The sequence below is a fragment of the Galendromus occidentalis genome, unplaced genomic scaffold (genome assembly GCF_000255335.2).
Source record: "Galendromus occidentalis unplaced genomic scaffold, Mocc_1.1 scf7180000076574, whole genome shotgun sequence".
Lineage (NCBI taxonomy): Eukaryota > Metazoa > Arthropoda > Arachnida > Mesostigmata > Phytoseiidae > Galendromus > Galendromus occidentalis.
In genome coordinates, this window is record NW_003804563.1 from 311435 (window position 1) to 330150 (window position 18716).

An 18716-nucleotide genomic window follows, 5' to 3' on the forward strand; every position below is an offset into this window, starting at 1 on the left:
CCCGATGCAGGCTGCACTTAATGCTCTCGGAATTATCGGACCAAGCGTTTGGGGCTCCGATAGGACGCTGGCCATGAAGACAAGAATTAGAGAGAAAGAAGCGTAATCGACGTCAGGAGCATTTTTCGATGATCACAGCCTAGGTAATGAACAAGAGCAGCACCAGAGATTTCTCAGGACATTGTGATTAGCATTTTACGTCGGTTCGTTCACTTGACGGTTCAACCGCGGAACCAGGAAAGTGCGACCTCCCCTTCGGAGCTGATCATTTTTATTTTTCGACGATTTCCCCGGGCCCAAAGATCCCCGATACTCGGATTCCAGGATACGGAAAAGGCTCTTCCAATCCAATGAGAGACTCGTCGTGTCGTCGGGCTCGACAATGACTCCTTCTCTCGACGTTTCTCAGCCCGCGCACATAAGCGGATTTAAAATGGCATTCCACTCTTGAATCCTCTCGGGAGCGGTCCGGCTTCATCTTTTCGAAGCAGAGAGGGGAGAATCAGAAGCTTATTGCGTTGTGGGGTCGTCTTCGAGCCTGGTGTCCCTTTTCAGTTCATTCGAAGACCGCGCACTCGATGACAGATTGGATTCCTGAGATTCGAAATCAGCCCGAGTGGTTGACGGAACTTGAGGTAGAGCTGCGAACTCTGAACAAGAATCAAATGAATGAATGAAAAGGTCAAGACATCTTCTCTCATCCGAGAGCTCGAGATGTAAACGGATAATCTCTGAACGACTTCCGCCGTTAAGTTCGACTCACTCTCCTGTGATTGTATTGATAGCCAGTTCCCCTTAAACAGCGGCTTCCTCGCATTTTCGGGGCTCGTATACGTCCCCGGAAATTCCTTCGATGTTTGGGCATCGACGAGAGGGGGTCTCTCTGAGCTTCTGCTTTCGAAGGGGAGCCGAAGTGTTTGTGGGCTACAGCTTGGGAGGAAACGAGGTTGCGCTCTATTGCACTCCACCTACATACAGGGATCAAACGCTTCTGAGTCGGCGAACGGCGAGCGAATATGTGAATGTCTCGACTCCCAGAGCTCACTTTCTTCCCTTTGATGTTGATGAAGTGTTCTTTGCAGATTTTCTCCACCACTTGTTCATCTTGAAACGTCACAAAACCGAATCCACGCGATCTTCGGCTCTCCTGATCGAACATGATCACAACCTCGAGAACCTTCAAATTTCGAGATCTTGTGGAATGAGCAATGCGCCAGTAATGAGATGATCCTAGAGAGGCTCGATCGATCGGTCAAATGGGGATGTAAACTCATTCGAGACATGCGGTGCTCACATTGCCGTACTTCTCTTTGAAGAAAGTGCTCAGCTCATCTTCCGTGAGAAAAGCGGGTAAGCCACCGGTGAATATTTTCGGGAACGGTCGCATGACCTGTATGTACCATCAATAATTTGCGCAAAATCGCATCGTTTCGTCCCCAATAGGCGAACGTGAATGGGCTGGAATTTTTCTCGTGATCTGCCACCGAAAAGCTCCAAGTGAGCTCATTCAAGGATCAGACGTGATGGAACTCACCCTTCCAGGAACTTTGATATGATTTCCGTTCGGTCCACAAGGTTTCGGATCGACGACCCTGTTGTCGACAGAATGAGGTCCTCGCTGACAGACTATGAAGGCTACGCAAGGGTCTCTGTATGTCACGAAGCCAAAGCCTCGACTGCGTCCCTAGAAACGTATGTTCTCTCGCCGCGTTTGGAATAGCGTAACTTTCGTAGGTCCGAATTTCCCCCAAGCGAGACTTCCAGGATTCGAGGGACATCTGATCGTGAGCTACTTACTTGCTCATTTGTGACAACGGTGCAATCTTCAATGTCTCCAAATACACCGAAATACGCTTTCAAACTCTCTTTCGTGGTGCACCATGACAAACCTCCGACAAACATCTTACTCCCGCTCGATCTACTGAATGTCAGGGAAGCGAGACACTCCTCAGACCGGGGATTTACTAAGCACGACGCGGGAGTGGACGGTCCTGCTCCCGGAGGTGTATTCATCTCACTGTCATATCCATGTTACTTAGAGCTCAAGGGGATCGCGTAGCTGCTTCGATCCGCGAGATGCGCACCCTCCGACGACAGCATACGACTGTTCGACTTTGTCGTTCTCCGTGTGGCGGATAGTCGGAGTCGCTGGCGCGACGCCGGCGCCGTGGAGCACCGATATAACGAATTCCATCGGAACAATTGAAGACAAGATATTTGCGAAAAATTTTCTTCATTCAATAAGGAGCTCTCTTGATATTACATCGTGATCATCAAGCGTGTGCATTATGGACGGCTCATTGCTTGATATGCTGAAGCTTCATCCGATGATGGCCCACTACAGATTGATCCTTCCCCAACTGGCTGAAATTCATGCTTCGGGAGCATCAGGGCCGGGAGAAGCGTCGTACGAACGGCTCGAGCTCCCACACTCGAGGATTATTCAACGGACGACTATTGTCCAATCGAAATTGACTAAGAAAGACTAGTTGAGCTAAACTCCTGAAATCTCTGGCGATGGTCGTCGGGAAATCTACGTCGGAGCCATACGAAAAATCGTACCGAAGGATAAACTCTTCCGAGCTCTCCGAGTCGATTTTTTTCGCTAACTCCGGCATCGGGGGACTGGACTGTCGTGGATTGCGAGATGCCGTCCTCAATATTCCCCCACCTTATTTCATTCTCCCCTCTCCGGATAAGCAAAATTTCAGCGATCGGACAAGGGCAACAGCGATAACCAGTGAATCCCACCGCAGTATCCACTGGAATTCTCCTCTCTTTTTGTACACATCGAGTATTTACAGAACCCATCCTCTGAGTAACTTTCTGAAACTATTGAAGTATCCGAGCCATCGACAAGGAAGCAGATCATCGAATCTGGTTTGGAGAATTCGCAGCTCTCAGCTCACTATATCATGATACGATCGAGCGATTCAGCGCTCGACCCATCCAACAGGAAACATTCTAGGAGACGAATCGAAAGACCTCCGCCTCCGTCTCCAATAATTCTCCAGGAGAATGATGCCTCTGATTTCTCTCTGATGTGATATCATTATCATTCACCTAGAACGCGCGTTTGACTCGCTGTGGTAGCACGGATTCCCTGGCTGACTTGAACAGGCCGAGGAGATTGTATTTTCGCAGGGGTCCCCGATTCGAGAAGTACGACGAGGAAGTGAACGAGTCGCCATTGTCTGCAATCGTATGCGATGACTCATTAGTATCGACAATATTGTCTTTGCGAAAGCATGGACGTGGAGGAATTGTATCCTTGAGGGGACTCCAGAATCAGATGCGGGGGTCGTTCATTGATTTACCCACCGACTAAGAGCGTCCGTTCCGCCGTCGTAGGCAGGATTGAGTCGTTCGCAGAGAGCGAGACGAGGAACGCGCATGGCACTATCCACAAACAGAGTATGAAATAGGCGAGCACTTCGGACATCGGATGATAGTTAGCACCAAAGTATGAGAATGCCTGGTAGTGATTGTACACGAGCAGAACTGGAAAGAATTCGAGCTCAACTCAATATTCGTTCCATGCGCGTATCGGAAACGAGTTGCTGCAGACCGTGGACTTCCACATATCGACTCCAAAGCATAAAATTCTCAGGATGCACCCACCGAGACCTGCGATGAAGGATGGGGAGGTGACATCGACTAAGGGGAATGTTTTGAGTACCAGGAGATGGGACCCCTGATCCAAAAGACCACACACCATCATCCACAACGGGAAGTTCTCAAACACCACGAAGCCGATATGGATCGTGATGACTATCTGCAGGGGAAAAGCGATAGAAGTGAGTTCTCGATGGTGAGTCGCAAAGAGAAATGGGGACAGAGGCATTCGGACGGTCACTTTGTACGCTTCCGAAAGGTGGCTCGTGATTCGATATTGAATCCGACGATAGTTGATTCGCGGTCGAAATCCGGGAATCGTTTGATGAGGACAGTAGGGGGCGCCTCTATCTGCAAGTCTCCGCATCACACTTGTCTGCATTGATAATTATAATTACAATTGTGGCTGGTAGGATAGAGACGACTGTGAGCTTAATGTTGAGAGGATGCTTTCAGGGATTCCCCACAATGGATAGAGCGAGTCTCGAGGAATGACATAAGATCCCTCGACGATCCCAAGATCGACGGCGAATTCGACACGGAAAAATATCAGATGTCTCGAACATTCAATCGTTCTCTCCGCGGATTTCACTTATTCAGGACCACCTACCAATATCAAGCATCGAATGACGCGCGCGGTGGCCGCCGTGAACTCCTCAACCAATTCCGCTAGGTAATAGAGTCCGCATGCTGCAATCAATGTGTCTTTTTATTATAGAATCGAAGACTTGAGAAATCAGCCTGTAACTTCATCCATCGCGGATCCGATATTTCGCCGGCGCCAGAATCGATGGTCAAAGCTAGAAAAGCTGTCGGATTGCGCCGACGGTCTTGACTCGTCTCTCTTCTGATCGTGAATTCCGAAACGCTAACCCACCTAAGCAGAAAACGAGGACGAAAATTTGGAACACACTAGAAATCCACGATAATAACGTAAGGAACAGCATTTTCGCGAACGCCCCTGATGTCAGATGGGCGCGGCCATCTTGTTTCGATATTATTCGGCGTCGCGGGTCGCGCTCTATCTCTCACGAAAATCCAATTTCTCTGCGATGATCCGCCGCAAAATCAGGGAAAGCCATCAAGTATTCATTCGAAGCTCGTCCCGAGATATCAGAGAGTAAATCCAGTCGAAAATTCCAAAAAGACTCTCGAGGGCCCTCGAAAGTGGGGCCATCGGTGTCAAGTTGCGGCAGCAGCATCGACGGCTGCTGCTTGCCCAGTTCCTTGTTTTCGTTGCCGTGTCCGTCGTCGTCGTTCGGTGAGGACTTCTTCTTCCCCATTGGCTGCTTACACGGGGTCGGCCGTCGCCGTCTTGTGTGGTGTCTGGTGTGAGAGTGCTGTGTAGAAAAAAAGAGCAGCCAGCGATCCAGCCAGCCACCAGCAGGAGATAGAGCAGCAGCAGCAGCAGAAAGGCAGGCAAGGAAGCTGCTATTACGATGTGGTTTCGTTGTTGATCAGTGGGAAGAAGAAGAAGCACTGCTGCTGGTGGTGGTGGTAGTAGCAGCAGCGACGACGACGACGAGTCCAGTGAGCTCGCTCTGAAGCTCGGCGAGTTTCCTACTCGCCAGTGCAGTAGTTCCGTCAAGAGCACTCACTCATTCAACATTCACGGGCTGCTTGCTAGCCGTCCGTTTGTGTGCTAAGGAAAGTGGAGCAGTGTTGTTATCATCATCGTTGCCGTTGTTGTCGTCGTCGTCGTCATCATCGTCATCGTCGTGCTGGTGGTACTAAAAGAGACTGTTGTCGTCGTCGTCGTCGTTGACGTCGCTGTCGTGTTCCACTCTTCCTTCTCAGAGCCCGAGGATCCTCTCGACTCGAATCTGGCACTCGAATCGGTCGGAATGCACTGCAAGTGAATATAGGTGGGTATCGGGGTGAATTTACGCACTCTGGCTGCTCGTCCTTCCGCAAGCCTTCCGGACGACTTGACAAGGCGGAAATTCGGAGAACTGATACTCTTGGGAATAGCGCAAGCGCTGCGACAGTGCGTCCACCTCGGAGAGGTACACGTAGTGGATGGAGTACGTTGTGCGCATATGAGTTCATCAGCAGATCAAACAGCTGAGACACTCGGGTCGAACAAAGGATCCGAGGGTCGGGTCGTTGGCTAATGTGTGCTCGTCGGGTCGTTCGGTCAACTACTGGGTCCGTTCCTTCGTGCGTTCGCCCGTCAGTAGTTGAACAGGTCCCACATCGAACAGCTGATAGTGTTTTTGGCGCTGGAAAGCGCATTGTCCTGCTCGTTCAAAAGTCAATCTCTTGGCCAATCTATGTGGTCCCCATCGATTTCATGGAGTCCCGTGGTGAATCCGCGCTGGAAATCGCGAGAGTGCGTTGCCTGGAAAGATGAGGGGATAGGCTGCTCTCCCGAAAAGAATTTCGACATCGTTTGAGAGTTCATTCTGTCGTTGTCTTCTCCTCACCAGTCGAGGAACTGACCTTTAGTGATTCGGAAGAATCTCCGTACTTTTCCGATAGCATTCTCGTGTACCGTATTCATTGTTGTGGCCGCCGCCGCCGCCGAATGCAGCGATTCAAGTAAGGCGAGAGCTCATGTGGATCGCCGTCAGCTTTCTTGGTGGGATGATCTTTCTTCACTTCGTGACGTGTGTCATGGAATGTTGAGCCAAAAGAGGGATATGACGCGCTCATCGTAATTCGAGTCGAAATCCGAAGAGAAAATGTGTTATCCCGGAGATGATTCCATTCTTCTCCGCTCCTGCTCGCCACCATGAGAGACATCAGAGACGGGCTATAGGTACGAGACTTCGGCCATTCATGCTCGGAGGACAAGGGAGAGCCTGCGGATTGGGGGTACGCGGTCTCCGAAGGTGAAGCCGCTCTCGATGTAGCCTCTTCCGTTAAGTTTCCGAACGCAGTAGCCACCCGCCGGGTCCGAGCTAGTGACCTTATACATGACACCACTCCAAAGCGGTCAATGCAAATGTGAGCGTACCTACGCATGTGCTGTCCTTTCTGGCCTCTTTGGTGTATCCGTGCGTCCGATCGCACGAAATGTTCCTCAGGACTCGTAAAATCCCTCGAGCTCAGATCTCTAGTAGAGCTACGTGTCCCCTCTAGCTCTCGCTCCTGCATAAGTTATCCCTCGAGGATTTCTCGAGGCCCGAGAACCTCTTTCTGCCGCTGGAAATCGGAGGAGAAACCATCCCCGAAGGTTCCGAGGCTCGGATTGTATTGGGTCGCTCTCGGCTTGAATTATTGGTCGATGAACATCCCCCCGAGAAATCGCTCCAAGGTCCCAGCGCCTGTCACGTGGGAACTTGGGAGAGTTCCCCGTTTCACGGTATGAGCTTGATTTCTACATCTTTTGGCCAAGTTTGCTCTCGGCAGAGAAAGATATTCAACGCGCTGTGAAACTGGAAAACTCCCTGGGGAGGAGACGTGACGAACACTTCGATTTGGTTTTGTAGAGCAGTCGTTATGGGTCTGTGGGCTGCAACCCACCACTGCCTCTGCGGAACCAGGCTAGCGAGCAAAAGGGGCTGCCGCGATCCTGGCGATTTCCTGGATGCGAAAAATGAGTCGATGTCACGGAAGGTATCCTGCAGATTGAATGCAGAAATTGGTTGATTGATCGCTCGTTCGTATTTGATTTGTTGATTGATTGTTGGGTTGTTGCTCTTGGCCGTCGGTGACCCCTTTCAGATATCTCACATGCTGTGGGGGAAAAAACCGACGCTTGGGGGAGAAACCCCCTTACGTTCTATCACGTTTTGAACGGAAAAATTGGCCAGTTAACGTGTGCTTAGTGACCTTGAACGAGGAGAACCTTTTGCGTACTCGATTCCACACGTAGATTAACGCGACGAGGGAAAAAATCGATTCGCTGAACCACCGTCTTGGAGCTCCCGTGCATTCAGAAATCACACAGATGAGATCTGTCCAACTCGATACGTCTTCGCTACCGAGGTCGCTCTCCGTCAGAGGTACTCGAACACCTTTGACTATTTTTGTCGGAATACCTGAAGGTCTGCCAGCGGAACTCGATGTCTCGTACCTGCGATCAGATTGCTGTGATTTCCAGAACGTGTCTCGAATTCTCCTCGAGCTGTCCGATGACAACACCAATCAATTTCTCGAGTTCCATCCGTTCGGTGTCCGGAACGGATGCAAAGAGGAGCCTCGATGTCAGCTTGTGAACCCCGATCCGAGCATACGATTTTCCTATCCCCACGCGAAACATCTTCATTTCTAAAGAGTAGAGCGGGAATTCTTGTTTCCGGCTTATCATCTGTCGATCGGTTCCAGCCGGGAGCAGAATCCGGGTGTCCGAGCATCGGGAGAGCTCTCGATTCCGAGAGCATTTGTTACGAGAGACAACGCGGCCACCGCCGAGAGAGTGGAAATGTGATCGAGGTCCAAGGTTTCTATCATCTGGGCGAGGTAAAAATATTACCTCCGTCGGAAGGGCTCGAAGATTGTGAGATGAGCTGGCATCATGTCTTTACTCGCTCGGGAAAAGATATCCGAGCGGGTCGACTCGGTGGCGTGTGTCGGTCTTCAAGCTAGGCATCGACTTACACTCTGCGAAAACGAAGCCTGACTTGAGCTGTTTCCCAATTGAAGGCAGAAGCACTAAGGCAAAGTCTCATTGTATGAGACTCCCGTGTGTCGGATTCGTATTCAGGCATTCAGAGAGAATCGTTTGACTTGGTCTCTGGACTTGCATTCAATAGACTTCCATAAGAGCCGCTACTCCAGCCAATCCTGCGTCTCACAGAACGAAATGGAGCTCACAGCGACGGATGCATCTAGCCTGCTCGCGCTCCATGATTTCAATCCGCTCCCATGATATCAGCGTCATCTGATGACATTCTTGGATCCGTATTTGATCAATGATCATCATGGATCACCTGTGCTGGCCAATATTTTTCATGAAGACGCTTGAAACGCAATCGGATGAGGGTGAAAGACTTGGGGGGTTAGCACAACGTGATGCTGATCGGAGAAGCCTCCTCATGATTTCACATAATTCTTCTGTTGCTGCGATGAAGGGCGGACGAAGGAGCGTTCTCATATATCACCGGAAGAAATCGCGGTTCGGGGGACGGTGTCGAAGTTGATGACTACCGGCTTATCAGATTTTGTTGTCTCATCTAAGATTCTCGAGGCTCCCCTCAGAAACCTCGCGTTATCATTGGCCGCCGCAGGGAGCTCCTAATGAATTTCTGTGATTCTGGGAATCCGGAGCTTTCGGGAATAATTCAAAAGCGTCAGAAAGTCAGAATCATGGCGGCTGTGTGCTCCGGCGCATGTCCTTCAAGCGACAAGCAGCACCCACACAGCACAAGACGTCGGTCGGCTGGTACTTTTCGTTGCTGCAAATTACAGAAGAAGGAATCACCGAAGAAGCGACGTGATGCCATCGCACGAACACTTCGCCTTAGTCTCCACTTGAGTCGTGCCGCTCATCGTTCGCGTATCCGCCGTTCACTTTCTCATAGTCATTCTAGAGCGGCTTGTTTACTATTATTATCGACATCATCGTGATGGACTCTTTCCGCAGAAATGAGGGACCTTCCGATTTTTCCACCTTCGTCAAGAGCCTCCGTCAGTTCCGGCTCCTCGTTCTGTTTGTCCGACCGCTCAGGTCGGAACCTCGCGCGATTAGCTTTCACCTAGCCTGCCCAAGCCTATCTATCGGTTGAGTGCGGCCGAGTATTTGTGGAACTCCGTCGGCTCACGTCTTGGCGGGTGGCCACCAGTAGGGGGTGGTAACGACGACGGGGTATATGACTTTTTCCGAGGAACATCTCACATGAAAGTGTTTCTCGTTCGTGATATCTCGCTGCTGACTGCTATTGAAAACCTCGCTCTCATCCGTTCTCCAAAAATATGTGTCCGCTCGAAACATTATATTCGAGGTCCTTCAATGGCCTCTATCACCTGGGATGTGTCATAATGGGATTTTCTCATTTTTTCAGTTCCGATTGCGGAAGAGGCGGATAACCGTCATTTCCGCTGACGGTCGAAGTGCTCCGACTTCGGTTCGAAGGTCCCCATGAGCTCGAGCGAGAAGTGGACTTGTCCGCGATGTGAGTGAAATATTTTCAGGGAGAGATATTCCGGAATTTGAAAAAATAAATCCAAATCGAGCATAAGGGTTCTCATCTTCAGTCGGCAAAAGTCCTCTTGAGCAGAGCCCTCTCTTTTTCGATTAGGCACGTACGAGAACTGGCCACGTACGCTGAAATGCACGATTTGCGGACTTGGCAAAGTTCCGCAACTGATCGAAGAGGAGGCCGAGCAGCAGCGGGCCGTGACCCCCCCGCCCGCGCCCACACCTTTACACACCAACCAGAACAATTCCATTTCCACAAATAATGCTGGTTAGTGTTTTCGCTCAACGCATGGGAAAGGCGAAAGTCAGAGTTTGAGTTATCATTATCATATTGTGTTATCGATTCGGAAATCTTTTCCAGCCCCGTGCTTAGGAAATCAACAGCATCCGACCGGAAGCATAGAGTCGCTCAGTGGATCCGTGGGTTCGCTCTCAATCGGTGGAGGGCAAACGCAACCACCGGCGAAATGGTCGTGTACTAAGTGTACCTACCTTAATTGGCCCAAGAGCGGTCGCTGCGTGCAATGTCGATTCCCTCGAGCGACGCCAGCCTCTCCAACACCTCCGTCGTTGACTCGGAGCCCGTCTCCGACGACCCGAAACTCACCTGAAGCCTCGACGAGTAACATCGCAGGCGCTAGCGGCATGCAAATCGATCGTGAGTTCAATCACCGAGTTTTATGGTTACCCCAAGGCGATCAATGGATGAGTGGCACAAGTTCTCGATAGCTTTTTTAGGAGCCGGATCGTAACAACTTGTTTTTAGAGGAATTCCGATGATTCCACTCCGATATGAAGCTAATTGCCCTCTCTCCGATGCAGTATCAAATCCTAAGTGGGCGTGCCCGACCTGCACATACATGAATTGGCCGAAGAGTCAGCGATGTGTTATGTGCAACACAAATCGACTGAATAATCTGAACAATCAGACACACAACCAGCCCGGATCACCTTTGAAACCATCGTCGGTGAATCGGTCCACATCTCCGCCTGTGATTATCGAGACAGGTAATAATTGATTAATTATCGATGGGATTCCGGAAGCTGAACTTATTACCGTGCGGAGGGATAGCCCCCAATAGTCTTGTGTAGCCGAGAATGACTTTCGATCTTTTTCTTTCCCGAACGACCAGCCGGCGCAATGGCCATGCTGTGCGGTGAAAACGAAGAAGCAGAGCCCAACAATTACCTCTCTACCTTACGTTCGACGAATCGGAAATCTATTTCGTCTGTGGACAAGCTCTGGCTCAATGCGTGCCTTGGCGTCGTCGAGGGCCATTTGGAGCCTGTGTTGCGTTACCTCGATTCCGGGAGCAATTGTCTGAGAGTGACAACGCACTTGGATGCTCAGCATCTCAGAGCTCTCTGGTTGCATCATCAGAAGTCCGGTGAGTATTCGAGACTCAAGACCATGGCACCAGGAGTCTGTCTCGAGGATTTCCCGAGGTCTGAGCGCGGAGAAAACACGCTTCGGTTGGGTAGCATGTAGTTCGTGACCCCCTGCTGTCCTTGAAAAGATCGCTCCTTTCCTCACGGTGATTTGCGAAATTTCTTGCAGGTTCATTACAAATCGAGCCAGGACAGTCGTTGATATACCTGTGCATCAAGTATAAACGCGACGATATTCTCAACCATTTGTTAACAGTGACAGAAAACGCTCCTGTCGTCCCGAAACGAGTTCCTTCTGAAGTGTGTCAAGACATCGCAGCGGATATTCGGCGGCACGTCGCCGCGTCTTTCAAACAGCGCAGAGGCACAGACTTCGCTTGTTATTTTGTTACGGACAATGTGACGTTCTCATTGCCATCTGAAATCGAACACCTTCATCCTTCCGTCCAAAATGTTTTGTTCGATGAACTGCTCGACAAAGACGTTCAGAAAGAATTGGAAGCCGAACCCGTCATCAACTGGAGTATCGAACTGACTCAGCGCCTGGGCTCTCGACTGTACGCGCTCTGGAACCGCTCGGCGGGAGACTGTCTCCTCGACTCGGTCCTACAGGCGACGTGGGGAGTGTTCGACCGAGACAATACGCTGCGGCGAATATTAGCCGACAGTTTATGTGACGCGGCCGCTGTTCTTTATCCCAGATGGAGGGAGGCGGAAGCTTGGCAGGCCAACCTGATGCACTACTCATTGGCTGAAACCCAATGGCAAGAAGATTGGGCGATTCTCGTATCCTTAGCCTCGCAGCCAGGAGCCGCGCTCGAACAGCTGCACATCTTCACTTTGGCGCACATTTTCAGACGACCCATAATCGTTTACGGAGTTAAGTGCATAAAAAGCTTTCGCGGCGAGAATCTCGGCCTCGCCCGCTTCGAAGGAATCTACCTCCCCTTGCTCTGGGAATGTCCATCTTTCTGTTGGAAGAGTCCTATCGCGCTCGGGTACACGAGGGGTCACTTCACCGCCTTGGTCCCTATTGAGCCGCCGGAGATGGACGTGATCGCTCGCGGAGGAGCTCACTCGACGCATCGACAAGAAGACATAATCTACCTTCCACTGATGACCACCGAAAAGCAGCTGCTCCCGATCCATTTTCTAACGGAAAAAGAGGTGAGTTGGCGGCCTGTCGCCTCGTAAACCGAACGTGCTCATGAACGACTTATAATTTTCGGTATCGATGGAATCCTCTGGACCAATGTTCAGAAAAATGAGTCCCATACTCTGATCGATTTCATGTCTGGAGGGTGGTCATCCGCAATAAGCATGTTCCTGAATCTGACCGAAATTCCTTGAGCAGATCGGACGCGAGGAAGAACTCGTGCGCGAATGGTTGGATTTCCGAATCACGGAAGGGAATATCCTCGTCGCCCTGCAACGACTTCAACCCCCGCTGAGGAGACCAACTCTCGTGAATCAGATGCTCGACGAGTGGCTTCACTACTATCGCAACCTTTCTCTCGGTAGGAACGCGACCAACGCCAGACTCAATCAACTGCTGGTGATGGCGAACGAGCGACGGGACCGGAACAATCAGAGTCCCCCTCATCAGCATCCTGGCGGGGGTACTCGGCAGCGACACCAGTCTTCCCAGCAACAACATCACGACGCAGTCAGCGAATCCGATTGAGCCGGACTTCACCTACCCCTCTCTTGCATCGAAAACCAAAAAATATGCTGCTGTTCATACATTTCCTCCTTCTGCCGATCTCGGTCACCGTTTCTCGCTCAAAGAATCAGTGAGAATCGAAATCACAAGGAGCCGAGCACATCAGGCACAAGGCCCAAGTCAACGGCTCCCTGGCCCCTCATCCGAGTGAGATAAATATCGAACTGAGCAATCCCATGAAGATGCTGACGAAGGCGATAGTTGGAGAGCCAATACTAGTCTGCCGTGGCCCAGTCCGAAATCCGTGAACTTTTCCGGAGCTGCCACTGGGTTCTTCTGCATTGATCCCGTTATTCAGGACTCTCGTCCGTGCTGATAACGTCTTCGGCAATCATGGAGGCCGGATCCAGATTGGCAATCTTATGACGGAGCTCGTGATCAGTCCCCCCGAAAACAAAGTTTCTCCGACTCCTAGCCTCGAGTGGAACGGGAGGGGAATCCAACTATCATACCGATTTGAGTGGCGCACCATAAGTACTTCGTTGTGCCCATTATCGACGAAAATAGTAGCTGTGAAACTAAGATGTGATAAAAGGGAAGAAGTTGAGATACGAGAGAGGCTGCCGCGATTCGACAAGGGATCTTCTTTGAGCGCCTAAGGGACCGCCTTCAGTCAGCTTGTAATCAGATTTACCAGCGTGCATAATTCTCTTTTCCTTTCAATGTATATATTTCGTGAGAGGTAATATGAGGGGTTTCAGGCAGAGAGAGCATCTAAAATATTTGGAGCCTGAGCCGTAACCCAATATACGTTCGACGATGAGCTAGTAGCCGTGCAATATGGAGAATACCCGAATTCTCCTCTCAGGAATGTTCCGCGCGGGGCACTGCTGCAGAAGAAAGCCGAGATCGCGTTTTTACGGATGGAAGCACACTCATAGATGCGCGTACACAGTCGGAATCAGAAAGACCCACATTTATGAGCATTGTATGTAATCACATCTCGAAGCGGTATATTTGTTCGTATCGTAACTTTCAAATCAGCAACTGGAATCAGTTTCCTGAGTCGTTGGGACAAGCTTTGAGTTCGAATCCCGAAATTCCCATTACGGTGTCGGGATGTAGGCTCAATCGAATCACGGGAGTTATCGGCGTGAACGAGTCTTTCGAAATTAGACTTCGGCGCCCGCCGGGAAGAGCGTCGGATGAGGTGAACCGGTGCTCGGTGTCGTCTGTCGTCGACTCCGCTACTGAGGACTGAGGATGGAGTTTTTCTCTCTGGCAGCGACAAGTGGTGTTCTCGCAGAAGAGAGAGACCGTATTGGATTCATTCCCCAAATTTTTTCAATCATAGCTTGAAGTAAATTCATACCAAAGCTTGTCGTCAGGAGAAGCCTCAGAATAGGGAAACAGGTCCCGTCGACCGATCCGTCGAAGATGTTCGCGGCCTGATCGAGTCATCTTGAAAGTAAGGTGCTCTTCTCTTCTGTATGCCGTACAAGCTTAGGCTTTTCTAATTGTAGGAGCAATCGAGTGGATCAAGCTTCGCGAAGTGTCTCCGCTGTGAGATTGACCCATAAATACATCTTTCTCAATTCCTGGAAGTCAGTCAATGCATCTCGACAGGAACGAATGAAATTATGGTGAGGACCAGAATTCCATAAACTGAAAACGGAGCAGTGAGCTTCACCAACAAACCGTGCTGCTTGAGTGAGTTTCCTTCTCTGATAGAAGCCTTTGAAGAGCTGTGTGATACTATTAATGATCGTATTTATTGATAGTGATGATGAATATGACAGATCCGAGGAGCAGACGGAATGTTAGAGGGAATAGATTGGAACAAAGAGTCGAATATTCGCAATCTGAAAATGGTGACGCGGAATTCGAACCACAGTTCAGTCAGAGCGTTGGTTATTCGAATGCTGTTATCGCGCTGTAGAAAAGTACATTAAAACAATGGTGACAATGACGGAGGATCTCTTCTTTTCTGGCGCCGAGTTCATGATATAATTATGAACTGACAACTTGGTATGTGATGCATAGTATCTGGGAGAGTTCAGGATCAATAAGATGGGTGGTCTCGACAACGTGTCCTACAGAATGTGTCCTGTCTGACATAATGATAGCTCAAGGACGGTGCGGAATCGGAAGGACGAGTATGGTGAGGAATCGATAGCGATTGCAACGCGGCGGACTTTCTGAAAGTATAAAAAGCAAAGCCGAGACGAGTACCTTGCAACACGCTAGGTAACGGCTTATTTCGGTCGAATGACCGAGATAGCGGACGTGAAGGCCCAAAAGAGATGCGATACAGTCGGGGCCGGAGATATCTTGCGAATTTCGCCTAATAGCGGGTCGACCGATCATTCGGATGGCCGCGCGAGCGGCTTCGACCATGCATGGATTGGAGTAACGTGGAACGGGAGGGAAGCCGATCGGGAGCAATCCAGCAAGCCTTAAAGCACCATGTTGCACTGGGACGAAGAAATCCGAGGGCGGGAGAAGCAGCACGTCAATGAATCATTCGGGAGGAGGTTGTAGAAGCAAGAGATGAATGTCAGGATGATTATTGGTCTTCCCTCCCTCTCCTTGCATGGGGTCGGGACATTCGACGGCGGACCCTCCCCAGCTCGACCAACAAATGACCATGACTCGGAACGGATGTGTTTAGGGGACCTTCATGAAGTGCCATCGGCCGGCATCTTCGACGAGGGGAGGGGGGCGGGGCCATCGTTCACAAATGCGGAGTGCTTCATCTTGGTCGCCGAAATCCAAGATATATGTAGGTACCGACTTGGTGACTCTGATCTCGCCGTGCTCAACCATGTCAAAGACCTAGGTGTTCGCTTCTCGGAGTCCCTGACGTTCCCTGAACAAGCCGACCATGTCATTCGGAAGGGCTCGATGCTGTGCAACTGGATCCCACGTTCATTCTCCATCCGCCGCCCCGATGTCTTCCTACGTCTCTATCAGAGCCACGTCGTGCCCATTCTCACGTATGCGAGTCAGGTCTGGTTTCCTCACAAGGAAGAGGACATGGCCCGTCTGGAACGACTGCAAAGACAATTTCTCCGCCGGGTCGAGCTCAGATGTGGCATGCTGCCTAAATCCCTCGTGCTCCCGTCCGTGAATGACCGAATGGTAGACCTGGACGTCAAGTATCTTCGTCGCCTAATTCGCAAAAGGGTGGACCTCTTCGACAGAATATTCGCCCTCGAGCACCGTCGCACAAGACTTGGCTTCAGACTCCGCCCGATCGCCCGCAATAGAACGGAAAAAATCGCCAAGATGTTTCCTTGGAGAGTGTCTCGACTGATAGAGTGCACTCTACATGCCCGGATTGATCAATATGTACATACTCCCTTGATCTATAGCCATTGTTCGTCTAGAATGAATGAGGTTCACAGTTAAGGGGCCGACCACCGATGATGATGAGCCTAAACCTAGAGCCCCACGGGCCGGAAAGAGACCCTGAGAAAGGGGGGCTATGGCCCCTTGACCCCCACCTGGGCACGCGTCGCTGATACTGTCCGTGTCCCTTCCTACCCTTCGAGCCTTTCGTTCAAGCGCACTCTCCGAATTCCGGGTTGAAGTCCGTTTGCTTCGACCTTTGAGATTCGGAACTCCTATCGTCCGCGGATGAGAGCCTTGTTGAATCCACATCGGGACACTCTCATGATTTATTCTCCGTGCCTCATCCGTGGGGCCCGTCCTTCGTGGACGTCTCGCTGTCCCCCTCAACGCGTCCGTTTTGCCTTTTAGATCCTGAGAGAAACTGTCGCCTATCAAGCGAATCCTTGCGACCTCACGGCAATTATCGAAAGTGCTCGGTTTATCAATTTCCTGTATGGACTGAGTATCGACAATGAGACGGAATGCGAGATTACGCAGCCCCTTACTTCGTTACACTAGGGTTGAATCATCTCCGTGGGCTATCGCGTCAACGGTATCTGACAGCGTAGCTCGAGGTGGCGTTTCCCCGATCGTTGAAGTTATCCCGTGAAACAGGGAAGTTTCTCTCCATGGGACGAGAAAAGCATCAATAAAGCCGAATTTTTGGGACACACGCGGAAATAATTCAATTCGGAACTCGAGTCGGCCTGACTCTCAATCGACTTCCGGAGCGAGGTACGTCTCGCAGGTCAGCTTGGATCGGATCACGATCGGGAGCATACATGATCCAGAAGAATTAGTGGATCCATATGAATTCTGATAGGAAAAGGCATTTCCGTATTATGTGAATGCTCCGAAGAACACAGAATACTGTCGATCTCCGGGAGCAGAGTTTATTCTCGATTTGAAGTGGCATTCACAATCTGGATGAAGAAAACCCAACTTGCACTTTTCGTGAGCAGAGCGGTACCTAAAGTCCAACGCGCCGGTCCGGCTGAATGCAAATCCTAGATCGTACTCGATAAGATGATGGCCTGTTCTCTGTTCGGGACTCACTCTTTCTTCGACTCTCCGGGAGAACGATGCTCTATGGGTAGACCGTACGATCATTTGGACGAATGGAGAGACTCACTTTCGCGGAGTCCTGTGGCTCATAATGCAGGTGTCATGGATGCGTTCCCAATCATTATTTGGGCTCCGCGTCTGGATTCGTTCCCTTGGTCCATCTGTCCCAAACGTCGGCTCCATCGATTTCGATATAATCCCTCCCAAATACGGAAACTACGTTCCCGTTGCGATTGAGAATCACTACAGTTGGCGTTTGGACGACGTCGAAACGATGCAGCAGAGCCCTGTGAAGATCATAAGACATCTATCAGCCGAATCTCCTCTCTCCCAGATGCTGCCGACTGATTGGAACTTTTCCTCGATTGATTCTCATAGTTTCATGGAGAGTGTGTACGCAATGCTCACATGCGGGCGTCGCTCTCGAATGGCACGGCTGGCCAGTAGTCTCGGCAATCCGTTAAAAGATCCATCATCTCAGCATTGGAACGATCCAACGAAACCACTATGACGTTCAAACATCGGCCAGAGATACGTAATTCGTGCACGACGGAACTCAGGAGACCTCTGAACGCCCTTGAAAAATAAAGTTTGACTCTATGTGAGCCTAGCCCATATTGTTCAGCGGCTATCCGAGAACGATGAGCAGCTCCCGAAGTAGTCAACTCAATTCGGCAGAAAAACACCAGACACAATATCGTCCAGGATACTTAGAATTCGTTCGCTGCCGGAAGACGTAGAATGGGAGCATTTGAGAACAAAGAGAACTTTCGAATTGAACGTCTCATTCACTCACCGACAGGCTCCGGATCTCTGGGACGCGAAATACAGCGCGATGAATTGGGCGTCATCCAGCTGCTCGATTGTACAGTTTGTTCCGTCTCTGCGTATCAGCTGGAGCGATGTGAGAATATCCATGTCTGCTGAGCTCCCTCCACCCTCAGCTCGATGTTACCTCATATAGGAGCTCCGTCGTGCGGGCTTGCGGTCTGTAGCTTCACACGGTGAGGGCTGTACGAGGTTCGCCGCCAATGATATGAGCGGTGCGTGATCGAATTCTTGGCGTGCTATCGAACGTGAGCATATCCGGACACCGATTGATGGATTTTTTCAGCTCCGCTGAGTGACCCGTAAACGTCAAACAGTATTTTTTAGGCTACCATCGCTCCAAGCAGGGATGAACTTCCCATGGAAAACCTCGGACAGAAAGAGTTGCCTACGTTCTTGAAATTATTCCTCTCGCGGAGGGCATACCTATATACCCAGGCGCAGCTCCCGATAATTGCGAGCCCTCCCGAAAGCAGGCCCCTCGTCGAGGAAATCAAACGATGAGAATGAAATTGAGCATTTCAATGAATTCCAGTACAACGGCTTCAATCCTATATCATACATCACGCAACGAACCCAAAAAAATCAATACAAATCGTCCCTCCCGCACCTATAAACCGACCGGAGAATACCGTTAACAGACTCCTGATAGAGTTCAGCCCAATGAAGAACCTTTCG

At 50.5% G+C, this 18716-nt stretch overlaps 4 protein-coding genes across 4 annotated transcripts; 1 reads left to right on the top strand and 3 right to left on the bottom strand.

Annotated features, from left to right (window-relative positions):
- Nucleotides 1–510: 510 nt before the first annotated feature.
- On the bottom strand, nt 511–2013 carry LOC100906580 (heterogeneous nuclear ribonucleoprotein 27C-like). Its single transcript, XM_029113325.1, has 6 exons — nt 1798–2013; nt 1535–1684; nt 1295–1390; nt 1046–1177; nt 764–968; nt 511–650 (listed from the first exon to the last, which is right to left on the bottom strand). Exons 1-6 carry the CDS (start codon nt 2011–2013, stop codon nt 511–513), a joined length of 939 nt encoding a protein of 312 aa, XP_028969158.1.
- Nucleotides 2014–2847: 834 nt separating this feature from the next.
- On the bottom strand, nt 2848–4594 carry LOC100899738 (protein TEX261). Its single transcript, XM_003739581.1, has 5 exons — nt 4493–4594; nt 4226–4305; nt 3622–3775; nt 3322–3501; nt 2848–3194 (listed from the first exon to the last, which is right to left on the bottom strand). Exons 1-5 carry the CDS (start codon nt 4560–4562, stop codon nt 3064–3066), a joined length of 615 nt encoding a protein of 204 aa, XP_003739629.1. The 5' UTR covers nt 4563–4594; the 3' UTR covers nt 2848–3063.
- A 5046-nt stretch (nt 4595–9640) lies between these two features.
- On the top strand, nt 9641–12802 carry trbd (ubiquitin thioesterase trabid). The gene is made up of 7 exons (XM_029113326.1): nt 9641–9674; nt 9801–9968; nt 10062–10358; nt 10523–10711; nt 10828–11088; nt 11259–12256; nt 12444–12802. Exons 1-7 carry the CDS (start codon nt 9641–9643, stop codon nt 12771–12773), a joined length of 2277 nt encoding a protein of 758 aa, XP_028969159.1. The 3' UTR covers nt 12774–12802.
- Nucleotides 12803–17331: 4529 nt separating this feature from the next.
- LOC100906871 (nucleoredoxin-like protein 2) lies at nt 17332–18128 on the bottom strand. Its single transcript, XM_003739625.1, has 3 exons — nt 18007–18128; nt 17619–17786; nt 17332–17497 (listed from the first exon to the last, which is right to left on the bottom strand). Exons 1-3 carry the CDS (start codon nt 18126–18128, stop codon nt 17332–17334), a joined length of 456 nt encoding a protein of 151 aa, XP_003739673.1.
- Between the last annotated feature and the right edge of the window lie 588 nt (nt 18129–18716).